Raw genomic sequence first — 18152 nt, forward strand, 5'->3', positions numbered from 1 at the left:
GGAAGGAACTGGAAATGTCATCCTCCTAAGATATCTTATTATATATATGCAAATATTCAAAAAAAAAAAAAATCCAAAACCCAAAACACTTCTTGTCCTAAGCATTTTGATTAAAGCATACTCAACCTGTATACGTTAGTGTGTGTGTGTGTGTGTGTGTGTGTATACACACACACACACACACACACACACATATAAACTCATATGTATGTATATGTGTCCACACGTACATTAGCACATACAAGTATTATGTGAAATCATCCCTTCTTTTCTGTCTGCATGCTTCCACCTTTCCCTCTGTCCAGAACAACCCTATATCGATTGCTCCTACACAAAAACATATGTCATTGCTTGCCTTGTTTTTTTAATTTCATCATGCTAAGCTGTATTTAAAATGGCATCCAAATCAATGTCCTAATCATCCTCTTTCTCAACTCTCCTTTTAAACTCTTCACAAGTTTCAGAAAGCACACAAAACCTAGTTCACTAGCTCTTGATGGAAGCAAAAATATTATGTTATTCATGTTAGAAAGGAGCAGTACTAGTTTCAGTCTTTTTGAGGTCACGCAGGTATAAAGAGTGCTTCAGGCAAGATGCTCTCACTGCTTCCTTCTCCTCCTGAGGGGGCCCACTTGCTCATTACTGTTTATTCATTTGCCTGAAGTTATGAGCAAAAATTGGCATCACCTCCCATGAAGGTTTTAAAAAAATATGGAGATTCTTCCTCTTTCTTACTCTGTGTTCCTCTCAGTGCTTTTAAACTTGGAGAAAATGCCTGTGCTGCAGCCACTCACTCACAAACTGCAAGGTTGCGAGTTCAATACCAGCCAAGGGCTCAATCTCGAATCAGGCTTGCATCCTTCCGTAGGTCACTAAAATGAGTACCCAACTTGTTGGGGGCAATTAGCTTACACATTGTAAACTGCTTAGGGAGTGCTTAAGTGCACTGAGAAGAAGTATAGAAATGTACTTGCTATTGATATTGCCATAAGGTTATCAAGAAGGATGGGTAACAGAGTCAAAAGATTCCAGGGGTCAATTCTGGGCCCCTAATGGAATAGGACTGAGACTATCGTACTTTGAGGACATCATAAAACAAGGCAATAATGCTCAGTAAAATGGAAAGCAGTAGGAAAGGAGGAAGATTACACGAGAAATGGATTGATTCAATAAAGAAAGCCACAGCCCCCTGAGTTTGCAAGACCTGAGCAGGGATGCTGATATCTGCTCTTGGAAATGTTTCATTCATAGGGCCACTGTAAGTCAAAGCTGACTTGTAGCAAATAACATAATAGTGTTAGCCCTGGTGGAAAAGAAACCAGAATATGGAAGTCAGCAGTATGAGAGAGAGCCACTCATAGTTAGTGAGTGGCAGAGTGGCAGTCAGAGGTGACATATACTGAGTAAAAATGTTCTGACCAGCAAGAGCAATATTCTTAGCACAGGAAAAAAGGAAGTGTAAAGAAAAAGCACCTATTAAATGCTTCAAAATGTTAAAACAAAATGTCTCCCCATGTATTATGTCTAGTAAGACAAGAATGAATCTTGTTTTATATGTTTAAGTATATACATATACTTATACATATACAGTGGGACATTGTTATCCGCTAGGGTTTGGTCCCAGGATCCCCCATGGATAACAAAATCTGTGGATGCTCAGGTTCCATTAAATATAATGGTAGAGCAAAATGGTGTCCCTTATATAAAATGGAAAATCAAGGTTTGCTATTTGGTATTTATACATTTTAAAAAATATTTTCAAGCCGTGGATGTTTGAATCCATGGATAAAAAATCCGTGGATAAGGAGGGCCAACTGTACTTTATATTTATTTATACTCCACAAAAGATGAATTTAGCTGCAACGCATTCAGGGCCATATATGGATTTTTTCAGAATACTGCATCAGTTTGTATCCAACATCTTCAAGTTATGCTACAGTGACTATGAAATAGGCATGTAAAAAGGAGCGGCCCTCTAAAAAAAATATTTTAGTGAACATAATACATTTGTTTACACAAATATAGCACAACTTTGTTTTAACTCTTCCTGGGTATTTAAATAAAAATGCTTAACTACCATCATGCAAAGCATTATTCTAGCCATAACTACACATACATGACTAATACTGCATTGCTCTTCCTGAAGACAAGGCAGAAATCCATCCAATTAAACTGAAAAGCTGATTTGATTTCCAGAGGAAGAAATAATGGTGATTAATCTTTCATGCTGAGTTTTGTTTTGAAAGTATTTATTGCCTATCATTTCAGTTCTAGAACCAAGATTAAAAAATTGCAATCCCTAACAAGAGTATGGGGAATCCTGTGGGTGTGGGTACTGCCGTATGAATATTGTGGTTGCATATTTATAATATAGCTTTGCTGTTTCCATCTTGTAAGTGCTGCATCTGATACCAAATATAGCTTCAAGCAACCCTGTCTGTAGTTTGGAAGCCAAGAAGTAATTCTCTATATATTATACTGGGTATGGCTGGGTTGGGAAATATTTGACATTGTGGGTGTTTTGAACTATTTGACACTGTGGGTATTTTGAATTATTTCCATAATTCCTTACCACTGGCCATATTGGGTGGGGCTTCTGGGAAGTGAAGTTCAAGACATCTGAAGTCCAGAACATCTGAGATATAAAATTTGTGGGGACATGGGCCTTGCTTTCTCGCTCTTGTTTTGCCTAGTATACTGGTTTGGTTTATTTGAACTACTGATTATAGATCATGGTTTTCCTCTACTCAATCTCTACTGGATTTAATGGGACTGATTTACAATGAAATGATGGAGTCTACTGGATTGATGCCTCACTGGGTTGAGGACAGGGAGTTTGCAATGTTTCAGTGATATGCCTTATGCCTGAAAAAGGTGTGGTTTTTGTTTTGTTTTGTTTTGTTTTGTTTTGTTTTTGATTATCACTCCCAGAATCTCCACTGGCCAAGTTAGGAAGGAGATTCTGAGAGTTATAGTTAGAGAAGTAAATTTTTCAAAGCTCTGCAGGATGTCCTTCCCTTATTCCTGAACCTGCCTCCTCCCCTTGGCTTTCTTCACCATGTATTGTGAACACCGTCTGTCCCCTTGCCTTGCATTGATGCTGTCTGTGTCTGCGGCTGTTGATCATGCAGGCTCTGGCTGTCAACTGAGATGCCACTATCACTGTGAAGTTTCTCTCCTTCTGGTGAAGGTGTCTGGTTGACTGGGCGATTGTTGGCTCCCTGCTTGTTCTGCTTGCAGCTGTTCCACCTGGAGGTTGAAAACATTTCAGAGCTGAACTTAAGAGATGTTCCACTCCATCTTTCCAAGCTCAAGGTACCCCCTCCCAAACACAAACTATGTTAAATTCCTTCCTCCAGACCACAGTGATTTGGATGCAGTGGAATCCCCTTGTTCCCAGGGTTTGCCCAGGCACATCTCAAGCCAAGAACTGTTTCGCCCATCCAGACATGAGATATGCTGCTTTCCTCTGCCCCAGCTCCTCAACAGGCAAAGGTCACTGGCTCAATTTGCTTGCTGTTCCAAAGAAAGAGCTATGTGAGTACAGACTTCTGTTTCTTTTTATTGCTCTGGTCCCTGCTCACATGTGTGGTGAAGGCAAGCAATCAGGCAAAAATAGCATGGAGGAATAAGTATCCCAAGAGCTCAATGATCTAGGGTGTGTGTGAAGCAGTTGGACCCTTGCCTTGGCTGATGCCAAATGAAGCTGATTCCTCACCCTCCGCATGTTGTCCACCCGTCCCTTAAAGCTTTCCATTTTGCAAAGAAGGAGTGAGGTCAGAAACGGGGGCTCTGGGTGTCAAGACAGAAGAGGAACTCCTTCAGGTTTTAGGCCATGGTGGATTAAGTTGCTTGCTAGGAGCAGAACATTTTTGAACAACACTTCCCAGAATTCCCAACCAGCATAGCTCTGGCTATGCTGGCTGAGATTTACTGGGAGTTCTTATTCAGAAAAGTCACTTTTCCGAGCTCTGGTTAGGAAGTCTCCTTGTTGCCTTGAACCTCATGGTCGTTCATTCTTCTTGGAACAAGAACACAGCAATGAGTAAGGTCAACATTTGGGACTGCCTGGGATTCCAGACTGCCCACACATCCCTCTTTTTTTCTGGACCCAAGTAGTACTCTTTACCTCTTAAAAGCAATGTATGCCACCAGCCCCACTATCACAGCTGCCAAAATCGAGCAGTACACGGGGATGAGATTGTCTGCTGTGCCACTTCGGACCACTGGCTGGGAGCTGCCCATGATTGTGGTTGCTGTGCCAGCCACCGTGCTCCCCAAAATGTCCAGGGTATCTGGATCACTTGTGACAGGAAAGGGGCTTTCAGGACTTCCTGGGTGAAAATCTGCAAAAATAAGGAAGGAAAGCAGTGAATAACTGATGCAAAACATTGGGGAAGCTGTGGAATTTTTGGACTACATCTCTTGGGATCAATGGGCTTCTATGCCTGTATTCCTGTGGGAATACTGGGTGCTGTACAGTGGTTTGAGCATTGGACTATGACTCTGGAGACTAGGTTTCAGTCACAGCTCAGCCGTGTAAACCCACTGGGTGGCCTTGGCAAAATCACACTCTGTCAGCCTTAGAGGATGACAATGGCAAGCCCTCTCTGAAGAAACCTGCCAGGAAAATCCCATGATAGGTTTACCTTAGGGCCGCCACATGTTCGAAATGACCTGAAGGCACACAACAACAACAAAAACAACAGTCCAAAAGGTAACCTTTCCAGATTCTAGAAAAAGCTGATGTTGCAGTCCAATAGATGGACTGCATTTCAAAGTCAAGGTATAATTGTGTATCTTTCATACAATAAATGATTCCTTCTTATATATGACTATTTGTTTGCATGGTGTTGATGGAAATATTACTCATATTAAAGAGTTTAGTCTTTGGCAAGTCCCTGTATACATTTATTTGTGGATAGGAATACAGAACTTTCCAAAGTGACAGTACCTGACCTCTACAGTGCAATACTATTGATCCAGTTAAATGAGACTTACTCTTAGGAAAGCATTTACTAATGCAGCCTCAGTCATTTTGGAATGATGTATTTCATCTCTCCCATCTTTAAAAGAAAGGATGTGCAATCCCCTTGCTCTTTTCAGACTTCTACAGTAATCTGCTTTGGACAGGTTGCTTGTGTATAAAATTCTCACTTTCTGAGTAATGTGCAAGTCCCAACCATCTGAGGTGATACTCTCTCTTTTCTTGAAGAAAAGATGTAAGAATGTTGCATTTTCAGACTTTCTCTGGTGATCAGGGTGTCTTCTTACATGTGTATATCAAATTCTAATTTTCTGCATCACCAGTAAGTGTCTTAACAAGCTGCATACTATTTTGAATAATTTACTAAAACTTTTTTATAAACAAACAAAAAAATAAACAAAACCCAAAAATCATTGCTGTAAGGCTATTTGCAATGGTTGCCAAACTTTGGTCCTTCAGATGTTTTGGACTTCATCTCCCAAAATTCCTAACTGGCTAGGGCTTCTGGGAGTTGATGTCCAAAATACTTGGAGGACCAAAGTTTGTGAATCACTGGTAGAGGAATGTTCCCATACTGGAGTTATATGTGGAAGGAAGTCAGAACTTGTAAATATTATAAAGTATCTAAACAAACAAACAAACAAAAATAGTTAGTGGGGAACAGTCCCCCCCCCCTCTGTGTGTGAAACAGGGAGATAGATTATCTTGCTAGCCATTAATGGTATCATTACATTTGTTAATAGCTGCAACCATATGCCTCTGGTTATTGTTGTTGTTGTGTGCCTTCAAGTCATTTCAGATTTATGGCAACCCTAAAGCCATATACGAGGGTTTTCTTGGCAAGTTTCTTCAGAGGGGGTTAGCTATTGCCATCCTCTGAAAGAGTGTGATTTACCCAATAAGGCTACACTTCTTGTTGTTGTTGTTGTTGCTGCTGTTGTGTCTTCAAGTTGCTTCCAAATTATGGTGACCCAAAGGCAAATCTATCATAGAGTTTTCTTGGCAGGATTTGCTCAGAGGAGGTTTGCCATTGCCTTCCCCTGAGGCTGAGAATGTGTGACTTTCCCAAGGTCACCCTGTGGATTTCCATGGCAGTGCTGGAACTCAAACCCTGGTCTCCAGGGCCATAGTCCCACACTCAAACCACTATGCCATACTGGCTCTGCTATACTTTTAAATCCTAATTTAATTTCTTTTACTCTCACTACCCAAAGCTCCTGCTTTCCAACAGTAGAAATTTCCAGATTTTCTGCTTTGTTTTTTTTCCCCGTTTTGGTACAGAGATGGGCAGCTTTTGGTCATCCAAATGTTGACAAACCATGGCTGGAATTCATTTGGGGACCAATGTCTTTGCAAGCAGACTTACATCTGCAGGACAGAGAACTGAGCAGTTTCATAACATCCATATTCATAACATAACAGGAAGGCTGTTATGTTACAAAGGGAAGCCAGCAAAGTGACTGACACACAATAGGACTGATGCACATCACCACTTCAATGCACATCAAGACACTCTTGCTGGTGTCCCATTAGACATCTTTACAATCCACTAACAGAGTTTCTTAGGACCTCAGCTATGAAGTGAAATATATTTAAAGTTATGTAATGTAGACTATGATAGAGAATTCCAAATCATATTTTCATTATGTTCTACCACTGGCCTGGTTGTCAGGGATAGATGGGAACTAATGTTCAGCAACTTCTTGAATGCTACTTTCCCGATCCTTGTTTCTATTATCAATCCAAACTGTTCTATGAAGTTCAGGTTCTCAGCAGGGCACTTGCTGGGACACTATCAATTAAACAAATTAGGAACTGTTTCAACAGCACCAGGGGATGGAATAGCATGATGAGATGCAAAGGTACCATGTCTGATATCTGTGACTGCATCACTAGTGTTGGAATCCATCAAGGCTGTAGTTGGTGGAATTGTCCATCGTGGATGAAGAGCTGCCAAAAAGACAGAACAGAACTAAACAAGTGTATCATAATCAAATGTCCTCACTGCATTTTTGTTGAAGGGCCCAAATCTCCCTTCCTCCCCCTTAAAAGTGGATAGAATGAGAAGAGAACCATTCTTTAAAGGAATGGTAAGCACAGTAGTTCACATGTTTAGTTGGACACCATACTCACCAGTGTTTCTCAGATGAAAGCCAAAACAATGTGATCAAAATGTTGTATCCAGGTAACAAGTGGACAAACATTTTTAATGAGGAAGAACACACAAAACTACTATTTAAAGAAAAGAAACCCTGGAATTAATGTACTAAGCTTTGTAAAGCCTTAAACTAGTGGGATGGGACCTCCAGAAAGGGTGAGAGACTTGCTCAAGAGGGGCCCAAGATTTGGAGACCCGGATCCCCTCCTCCTCCCCAACTTTTTTTGTATCCTGAAGAGGAAGAGAAATGTGAGGAGGGCACTTGGAGCAGATGCTTCTGCCTGAGGAAGGAAGAAGAGAGCAGGCAACCTTGCTGGATCATGGCCTCTGGCGGTGCCCATTTTGAGTTCCCATTTCTTCTCCCCCCACCCATCGCATTGCCATTCAAGGGACAAGACACTGCTGCATGAATATATTCATGAATATATACGAATGCACAAATGAAAATATGCACACTAAACAATCAAAATATTTTTATTCATCTACTATATTGAAGGGAGGAGAGCTGCAAATTTTGTATGTAGATGTAAAGGGAGTTAAAGGGTAAAAAGTGTAAGAACCTTTGCCTTAATCTACTGGGAAGTATAAAACTCCATCCCTTCCTCTCATTTCCTTCTGCTGAGTTAATAGAGTGCAAACTACATTGTATTTTGAACTCAGTTCGTAGTCAGCTGAGTAGTTTGGAGTAAACCAAGATAAAAGGGAAAATTGGGAGAAGTGAGAAACCAGGACATTTTAAAAGCTGTTGAGAAAGTGGGATGGCAAAATATTAACCAGGGCTGTTCCTGCCAAACAGTAATGGGATAAAGGAGATCTGAATCCAAATCCCTGCTCTTCCACAGAGTTTGTACAGGGATGACCAGTGTACTCATTGTACCCTCAGGTGAATCCACTCTCAGTTTATGGCTGCTCCTTCCACAACTGCTCCAAGTTGGATGATAGCTTTACTGATGCCATACCTCTGTCACAATAGTGGCCAACACCAAGAGGGTTCTTCTACAACCCAGAGCAGCTGCAAGCAGCATGGTTGTAAAACTGAGGATGGATTGACACCCTCCCCCCCAAACACACATACACTCTGCATCAACAAATCCACCAGCCACCCTTAAGTCTGTCACTCTTTCAGGGCCAAATTACACATATGCCAGGAGTTCTGTATTTGTCTTTCTAATGTTTGTTTGTCTCTTCTCTTTTAACCAAAATGAAGCCATGCAGAAATATTGGTTTGTGACATTTTAAAATGAAAGTTTAGATTTGCATTTTGAATTTGTGGATTGAAAGGGGTAAAGGTGTTTTCCTAAATTCAAAATTCAAATATACTAGTGTGGGTGTAGGTCAAGATTGTGTTTGGCTTCCTCTCACTATTCTCTGCAGCTTCAACGGAAACCTATTATTCTTTTTCAGGACACTCTCAGACAGCTGTGAATTTGTGGTTTTGCTTCAGCGAATGACTCACACTGCAACCCTGGTTCTTCAAGCTCATTTTACTTAAGTAATATTATGAAAGACATGGCAAATGCCTGTATTTGTCATCTTAAATCTAGGCTTGTTTTGGTTTGGTCAGGAAAACTGAACCAAGTGAAAACAAAGCAGTTTCCCATGCTGCTGCCACCACACACACATATATCATCCCACACCTTTCAGGTTTCCCACCCAACTGCTGCTGACCTGACCCATCTCAGTTTAGGTTTATGGAATCTGGCAATGCCTAAGGGAACAGCTGTTCCTTCTGCTTTGCAGCCGGTGCAACTCTGACCTTCTCCACCTGGATCCCACTTACATCACAGCAATGCTTACTCATCTTCAGGGGATACTATATTGCAGTTTATATTTACTCTATCAGTCAGTGATGGAATTCTTGTGGTTTCAGGTTCTTGGGGTGTCCACCAGACATGCCTTTCAACGCCAGTCATTTTCCACACTTGTTTTAAGCATGTGCTGAAAATCTACTGCCATTTACTACATCTTAAAGAAAAGAGGGATTTTCTTCCATCTCCTGCCACGTTGTTAAGTTTTTGCCTTCCATCGTGAAGACTTCTACATTTAAAACCACTGGGTTTCTGAGAATTCCAACAAATATGTCAATAATTTAACCAAAAATAAAAATAAAAGAGGCAGCTAGGAGAATAGATTTTGTAGGAGGCAGAGGACTAAAAAAACCCATTTAATCTAATAATGTGAGAGAGTATGCTGGGTCTTTTCCAATAGCGAAGAAGAAGAAGAAGAAGAAGAAGAAGAAGAAGAAGAAGAAGAAGAAGAATAATCTAGGGTGACTACAGGACTGGCATCAAAACTCAGCACAGGCAGGAATCTGCAAAGGCCTACACTCCAGTGGCGGTGGGAAAACATTACTGGCATGCAAAACTCTAGCCCTGCTTTTCCTCCTTGCTGCCTCTGCCCGTTTCCCTCTCCAAAAAGAACAAGCAGGGAGTCACAGGAGTAAGAAAGAGCCACAAATTACCTTGTCTTCTCTTGAGCAGTGGTGTAGTTTGGACCACGAGCAACAGGCCAAATAAGTATGTAGTGATCTTTATATTACAAGTATGTACCCACTCAGGTAGAGGAGCGGCTCAGTTGTACAAAGCTTGGGGATGTTACTGTTTTGGACAACAAGCCCCAGAATTTTCTAGCCAGCAAGGCCAGTTGTCATTAAAAGGGGGGTGTAGGTCTTCTTCACAGGTGAACTAAACTCTTATATGTCAAAGAAATCAAAATCTGTAACTCCGAGTTTTGAACTGGTCTGTTTGCTGTCCCATCAATGGGGGTTCAGTCTGGCAATTCCCAGGAATGAATCATATTTGTCTTCATGCATCATACCAAAGAATCACCTGCTAGTTTCTTCAGATTGAGCCACTTTTTAAGGAACAGGAAAAGAACAAGTTGCTTGTGCATGTTTGTAAGCTATCCCAGAGAGTGCATCCATACTGTGTGTGTTCCAGGCAAACTAATGTGTCTATCTATTGTAAAAAGATGGACTTGAACTTCCTTTGCCAAGAGAATGGAGGAAGCCAGCAGGAAAATGGAACACACACTGGGTGGTTCTGTTTACTCATCTTTGATGTGTAAGGAAGGGAAAGACAAGGGCACTGTGGGACTGATTGTGCTGGGAATATGGGATATGCTTTGCCTTGGCTCCATGTGAGCATTTTAAAAGAATAAAAATTGTGAATAGAAAGCTTATCATCACAGCTTTCTTGCACCAGTGCATTTGGCCACCTGGCTGGTGAGGTTAGCCATGCCAAAAGACACAAGGCTTTGCACACAGTTATACAACTTCACAATTTGCTTCCACCTCTGATTTGTTTATTCATTCAAAGCATGAATCAGAGGTTGAACTTTTAAAGAATCAGCACAACCCCTGGCATGATTAAGGGTAAAATGTTTTATATTTGTATTTGTTGTTGTTGTTGTTGTTGTTAATTGTTCCAGGAGCCCTTGTTGGCTGTGAGGTTATGCAGAAATACTATAGCTAAATAGCTAGATAGAGAAGCAATTAATTTCCTTTCCCTGAGTTTAGAAACATTACACTCTTCAATTTCCAGTATGTCTCCAACTATGCTCCATTTGAAAAGTTATTAACAAACTAAGGAGCTTATCCCATGAACAAATAAATCAGCTTACCTCTTATGGCTTGAATTCGGGATCCAGGATGCCCCTGGATGTTATCATAACTAAATCGCCACCTATCTAGGCAGGATGCCGCTGACCAGATACATCCCAGGTTGAAGCCTCACTCAGCCCACACTTTTTCAAAGTCAGCTTCTGACTTCAAAAATTGGCCAGCTGAGTAAGGCTTTGACCCGTGATGCATCTGGGCAGCAGTATTCCATCTAGATAGGCAGCAATTTAAGTATGATAACATTAGGTGGCATCCCAGATCCTTAATTCAAGCCGGAAGAGGTGAGACAGCTTATTTGTTTATAGGATAAGATCCTAAGGCATATCCCCAAATAAACAGCGATTTGTCCAAAAGAACCCCAAATCTTGGCAAAACTGTCTCAGGCGGGATACATACCGCCATTTAGTACGTATAGGATACGTACTAGGGTTAGGAAGGGGCGGTGCTTCCGCACCCCCCTAACCCTAGTACGTATCCTATACGTACAAGATGGCGGTGCCCCTTCCACATGGGCGCCGCCATCTTTACGTATCGGACGCTGAGCGTCCGTACGTGTCGCAGCCTTTATGACGTAGCGAGTGCGCCCCTGGCGCCTCGCTACGTCACAAACGCGACTGAAAAAGAAGCTCCATTTTGGAGCTTCTTTTCGGTCCGCGTGGGAGCCGCGCCGTCTGAAGGCTCCAGCTCCCCCACGGATCTACCGCCAGCGGTGGCAGACCGCCGCAAAGCGGCGGTTTGTACCCCGCCTCAGAAACCTTTGACTGCTCAGTGAACTGAGGACTTCATTGCAATACTTTAAAACTCAGTGCTGCTCAAAATGGCCACCTATGTACCAGTGCCAGTCCATGAACCACTGGCTGTTGGCCCGTAGAATTTTCCAGAAAAGAAAGAAACAGTTGCAATTAATGGACAACAGTGCCTGGCACATCATTTTTAAAAATTGGTGGTCATCCTCTTAGGCAGTCTTAGAAGCACTGCTATCACTGACTCTTCCCCAACAGCTGCCAAAAATTTGCGGGTGACTGTTATAACTATTACCTCTGCATTTGGCATCTGATGTCGCAGTGCACTCCTTGACTGTGATCTCATCCTCTTCACACACTGTGCAAGGGAAACAGGGGTCCACGTGGTTGGCATCATCAGAGTAAGTCCCAAATGGGCACTTCTCACACCAGGTGTTCTGAGTTTCCCCACAAGGGTACACAAGGCCATAGCCCACTTCGCAGATTTTGCATTCTTGACATTGGTGGCTCATCCTGTCCCGATAGTAGCCATAGATACATTTGCAGACGGTGTTATCTGACTCCACACAGGGCACCAACATGCTCTCCAAGTCCACACATTCCTTACATGGCTTGCATGGCTCTGTGGCACTCACTGTGTCAGAATAGCTAATACCTGCAAAACATGAGAAGAACAGATGTGAGTCATAATCCCTCAAAGAACTAAGTGTCCTCTTATTTGCATGCATCAGTGGCAAAGTCTGGAAAAGTTAGCTTTTTTTAACTACAACTCTCGTAGAGATTTTTAAGAGTTGTAGGACAAAAGATAATGCTTCCTGTTTGGGGCAATGGTTAACATGAAGCTGGTGTTTCAGCAGAGGTGCAGTTGTTGGCCCCAAAGCAAAACCAACCTAGGCTCCGAAGTCCAATAAAAATCTCCACATGTTTAATTTTGATTAAAAGATCCAGAAAGGTCTGAACAATGTTTGTTTTTTGAAAGGAGGATAGATGGGATCATAATTTCTTCTTCATTTCAGCATGTTTTACTACAAATGTATATATTTTTTTCAAACAGAAATCTGACTGTAAACAGTTTCTTGGAACCACACCCAAGACTGTAACAAATTATACAGGCATACCTCTGTTAACAAAACCTCTGACAAAGAAGCTCTTTTTAATGAAGTTATGTTTGTTTCCACAGCCCTTTTCCCCTCCTTGTTTTCTGTCTAGCTAGAAGATTTTTTTTTTAGCAGCATCACCATTGGGAAGATGGTGATGAAGGGCTGAGGAAACACAGATTTGCAGTGTCAGGATGCTGGGAAACAACAGGATTCTACTGTATCCAATCCTACTCTAGTTGTGTGTTCCTGCATGCAACAAGAAATGTAAACAGCAACTGCCTCCAGAATCCCTTACTGAGGATGTATGAACAGCAAAACAGAAGGAAAAGGGAACAGCAGATAATCTTGCCCCATATCTATCCCCAGAATGTTTTTTAAAAGCAAAGTTGTATAGGTCTGGTCAATACAATGGAATTCTCATGAGAAGTCGGAACTGGTGAAAAAGTAGTCACTGCATGTATTTTGGATGAAGCTTGCTAGTAGTTTCTAGAAGACTAAAATGGTTTTGTTTACTTATGCAATGTTTACTCATGCAATGTGTTTCATTTCACATGTGCATAGTATTAGTTTTGGATTAAAAAAATATGCTAAAACATGTTGAGGTGCTCTACTTTTTTGTGGTGTCAACAGAGACAACCTGGATTTTAATGGAAGTATATTTTTGTGTTGCTAATGGAATTTATATTTTATTTTCTGGACTTTCCGGTTCTTTGTCTCTTAGAGCCCACATGGCCAGAGGAAGGGGTGGCTTTCCTGCATGGATATCTCTCCATACCATTTTAACTGAAAGCAACAACACCACCAGCAACAGGCCTGTCTCTCCTGTACAATTTTTAACACCTTTGCTTGATGAAGAACCCTGTGGAGCTTCAAAAACTTGCAACATGTACTTTGTGCATTTTGGTTGTTCCAATAAAGGTCTCACTGTTTTGTGGATTTGGGATGTTATTGAACTTTGCTATGTAAATTTCATTCAATTTTTTTGTTACTCATACTCCTCCCCCCTCCCCTCTAAATATATAAAGTTGCCTTGAGTCCCAGTTTTGGGGACAACACAATTTTCCATATTTTTTTCAAAGCCGAATCAAATAAATCTTTAAATCCATTAAAAAATTGCTATCTGGAAAATTCTTATAAAAAGTGAACCGGCCAAATCCTCACCTATTCCTATTTGAAACAGGAGATTGCAGGTCCGTAAAGAACCTCATGTAAGTTGAAGAACAACCTCCCTCTCCCAAATTGTTGCCTTCCAGAAATGCTGGACTGCAATCCCCATTGCAGGAGCTGTAGTCCAACATATGTGGAAAGCACCAGCTTGGGGAAGGCTTGCTTAGAAGACAGGGAGGGCATTTTGTATGTGGATCAAATCAGCTAATAGTGCAACCTCATGCATTATCTCCCCAAAAGTAATTGTCAGTATGGTCAGTGGGATTTCCTCCCAGGTGAGTGAGAATAGGAAAGCAGACTCTATTACAACTGTAGTTTCCAAAAAGGCCTGCCAAATCTTTGTCTGCAGGGCCTTTTCTGGAAAGGAAAGGCAGCAATACATCGAAGCCCCTAATTATGTGGTCCTCATTTTTTCCCACCCTCATTTCCTCCCCAAATTAAGCAATACTATTGCGACTCCTGAAGGGGGGGAGAGGTCTGTTTAGAGTTTGCATAACGATGCCTGAAGGCAAAATTCACTCGCTATTCATTGCTGTGTAGTTATAATCTGCTCGTAACAATAAAATTGACCTGACTCCTTCACAAAGATCTCATAGGATGATTCACACACCAGTGAGTATTATAAAGTGTACTGCAATGCCTAAAGAGGCAATATATTATGATTTAATGGGGAGTTAAAGCAGCGGAAGGAGCTATGCGCACAAGCTGACTTCAGGTTAAAACAGTTTATTTCGATTTAGCTTTGGCTCCAGTGAGCCTGTCTATGTAGAAAGCAGGGCACAGAAGATCTTGTTTCACGTGTATTAGGAAGGAGGAGGCTTGGAAGGGAGCAGTTCTTGGATGATAGAATTGTCAGACATGGTCCCTCAAAGGCCATGGAACCTATCAGAGTGGTACAGAATGGAGAATATTGCGACCGCATGCTTTTCACACCACAAGCCCGCAGCAATGGGAGAAACTGAAGCAGGCCAAAATCTCCCTTCTCTGCACCTGTATGTGTCTTCATGTTCCTGTTGACTTAGGGCAATCCAATGAATTTCATAGGATTTCCTTAGACAAGGAATACTCAGAGGTGGTTTTGTCAATTCCTTTTTCTTCTGAAATATAGCCTATGCATACATAAAGCCCCTACACACCTTTAAATGTTCTTGAGGGCTGATAACTCTCAGCTGTCTTACTGAGAGCTCCATGCATGGGTCCTTCCAGAACTTTGGATGTTTTTTAATTAAAAAATTAACTAGTTACAATTGTTGGCCAGAATCCTTTATCACAGTGTAAACAATGTAAACTTTCCATATACTTAGTTATATAGTAGAGGCACTATCTGTTAGTGAACTGCAAAGATGCATAACAGGACACCAGCAAGAGTATTCTGATGTGCATCAGCACTCCCTAGTTAGTGTCTCAGTGCCAATGGGACTGATGCATAATGGGACTGATGGTCCCAATGCACATAAGTCACTTTATTCTCTCTCTCACACACACACCTCTTGCATAACAGATAGGTTACAGCTCTTACAAAAATGCCTAATTCTGATTCCAGCAGACATAAGTACCTTTAGGAAGACATAGGTCCCCTGCCATTGTTCCGGTGTTTCACTTACTTGATATAACAGATAAAACCCCTAATTGTCCTGATTTGGCAAGAACTGTCATGGTTATTCCATCATCCCACTTTTTCACCTGCTTTTAAAATGTCCCACTTTCTCCCTTAAATCGGTTTGTTTTTAATTTTATGTCTAGATGATTTTAATGTGTAATGGTCAATTTTAAGCCGCTCTGATAGCCATGAGGGCTGAAAGGCGAGGTATAAATACCATAAATAAATAATAAAATAAAATGTTTATGTGTTTTAACCTGTGTTTAAATCATTCCATGTGTTAGTTATATATTGTATTTTAATCTATGCTGTATTCTACCTCAAGCCTTGGGGAGAGGCAGGTAAGACATAAAAATTAGTTGTTGCTGTTATTAATATTATTATTAAGCACCAGCTTGATCTAACAGTTCATCTCTTATCCTTGGAACAAGGTATTATGGGAGAGGTGACCTGAAGCTCTTCCACACTACAGAAATAAAGACTTTTGACACCACTTTAACTGTCATGGCTCCATCCCGTGAAATCCTGAGATTTATAGTTTAGTGAGATATTCAACCTGGTCTGTGAGAGAGGTCTGGTGCCTAACCAAGTTACAAATCCCAGGATTCTGTAGGAAAGTGGTGTCAAACTGCTTTATTTCTACAGTGTGGATATACCCCTGGATAATCATCTGTGTGACTGTGTCATGACATAGCAATTTGCAGCTCAATCCTCCCAGAGTGCCTTAGCTCCAAGGAATTCACAGAGCCAGCTGTTAAAAAAATAGCTGCTTCTTAGAGTTTGTGTCTTCCTCATTCAGCAGCATACAGGAAACAGTGATAGCAGCACCATTTCTTCTTCAGCATCCTCCCTTGATGCTGTCACACTCTCTACCTGCTCTTCCTTCTAAAATTACCATGAATCAGCTGAAAAAATGGCAACTGGAAATGACATGTCATCACTTCTGGTTCTGGTGCACAATGACTTGGTGGTGTGGCTTTCATCAAATCATCTAAAAATACATACAAATGTGTGGTTACCTTTTTCATCTGAGAACCACAAACTCTAAACTCCCCCAAAGCTTAATTTCTGGCCACGAATCACCAGAAAATGGCAACTGGAAATAATGTAGCATCAATTGTGGTGCACTGAGACATAACAATGTGGCCTGCAGTGGTGGCAATGGGGTTCAGGGGAGCTAAAATTGGTCCTTCCTCTCAGGAAACTTTGGAAAACATATTATGGAGGCTACAACTCCCAGAATCATGCAGTTAGCACCCCCATTTTCCATGCTAGCTGAGGAAGTTTGGGAGTTGCAGTCTAGAAAAAATCCAACACATTTTCAAGCTTTGCCTTACAAAGTAAGTAAGCAAGCAAGCAAATAAATGATATAGCAGCCATACATTGCTGCTTCACAGAGAAGCAGAATGGGGGGAAAGCCATATTTGATGAGGCATTCAGTTGCATCTGTTTTCCGTCCATTAGCTATGGGAAAGGATTAGGATTGTGGTGTCCAATATAAACATTCAGCTGTGATGCCAAAATTACTGACTTTCTATTGACCTTATTCTTCATTCCTGTTTCTTTGGTTTCCCTGCACTCTGTAGGGAATTAATTCCCAAATGCAAATCAGTTTTCCTGTGTCCTGTCCCATATTTCAAATTTGCTTGCCTACCTTGAAATCCCCTTTGCCTTCATTTCCCAAAAATGTTGAATGGAGAAGTTTTCTTTTTCAGAATGTTGCAGGAATACAATTGCTACTCTCTTTAAATAACATCACATAATAACCCTTGGGCCTTAGTGCAGACAGGAACATTCATATTCATTGATATAAAAGTCATTAAAAGAGAAGATTCATCGTCAGAAGTCTTTTCCATGTAGTGCAACACCTGTGGTTCCTTCACTGTCAGGAATCTGATGTTGAAGTGGGGTATAAGTATAATAATAATAATAATAATAATAATAATAATAATAAATATAAACTAAGGTAGATCCCTTCAGTCAACTGGATTTACATAGGTTTGGACTCACCATCTACCAATAGATTAAAGAGATCTCCTTTAATCCAGACTGTTGTTGTCATTGTTGTTGTTTGCCTTCAAGTCATTTGCGACTCAAGGCGGCCCTAACGTGAACCTATCATGGGGTTTTCTGTGCTCAGAGTGTATGACTCATCCAAGGTCATACATTGTGTTTCATTGCCGAGCCTGATCTCCAGAGTTGTTGGCCAATGCTCAAACCACTACACCACACTGACTTTCTAGTTGGACTACCAATTCTGTTTGGACTACTAATTCTAATTAGACCCCAAATTTTCCCATGAAACTGAGATGCTGTGAATTCCAGTTTCAAGGCTAGTCATCATTATCAAAGTTCCATGCACACATATACAAATAAGCATATGAAATCTTAATGCAAATGTGTGTTTTCTTTTGTTCTCCCCCCCCCCCCCAATTATATATGGCCACCTTCCGTGTGGGCATTTGTATTCCATACACAGTGCAAAGAAAATATATACCAGCTAGGAAAAGAGCTGCATTTCTTCAGTAACCTAAGGCCAAAATAAAGCTGCTTCAGGTCACTTTGGAGGTATGCTGTTTAAATGATGAATGCATCCTAAGAGTCTGGAAGCCGTGCCAAAGCCATGCTCCATTCCTAAGAACTGGAGCATAGCTTTGGCGCAGCTTCCGGACTCTTAGGACGCATGCATCGTTTAAACAACAAAACTCCAAACTGACCCGAAGCAGCTTTATTTTGGCCCATCAGTAAGGGGCCCAAAAGTCACATTGGGAAAATGTT

The 18152-nt window shown here is 41.2% G+C and overlaps 1 protein-coding gene across 1 annotated transcript in view; it reads right to left on the reverse strand.

Moving 5' to 3' along the window:
* The window catches only part of NGFR (nerve growth factor receptor), a 62109-nt gene that overhangs the window by 7377 nt on the left and 36580 nt on the right, over positions 1-18152 (reverse strand). Inside the window, exons 3-6 of the mRNA XM_089531689.1 lie at positions 11803-12162; positions 6854-6937; positions 4130-4346; positions 3089-3249 (exon numbers count right to left, since the gene is read on the reverse strand). Coding sequence (XP_089387815.1) covers positions 3089-3249; positions 4130-4346; positions 6854-6937; positions 11803-12162 — 822 coding nt within the window. The remainder of the gene's footprint in view (positions 1-3088; positions 3250-4129; positions 4347-6853; positions 6938-11802; positions 12163-18152) is intronic.

Source organism: Sceloporus occidentalis, unplaced genomic scaffold, assembly GCF_023333645.1.
Source record: "Sceloporus occidentalis isolate IW3139 unplaced genomic scaffold, rSceOcc1.0.p SCAF_7, whole genome shotgun sequence".
Lineage (NCBI taxonomy): Eukaryota > Metazoa > Chordata > Lepidosauria > Squamata > Phrynosomatidae > Sceloporus > Sceloporus occidentalis.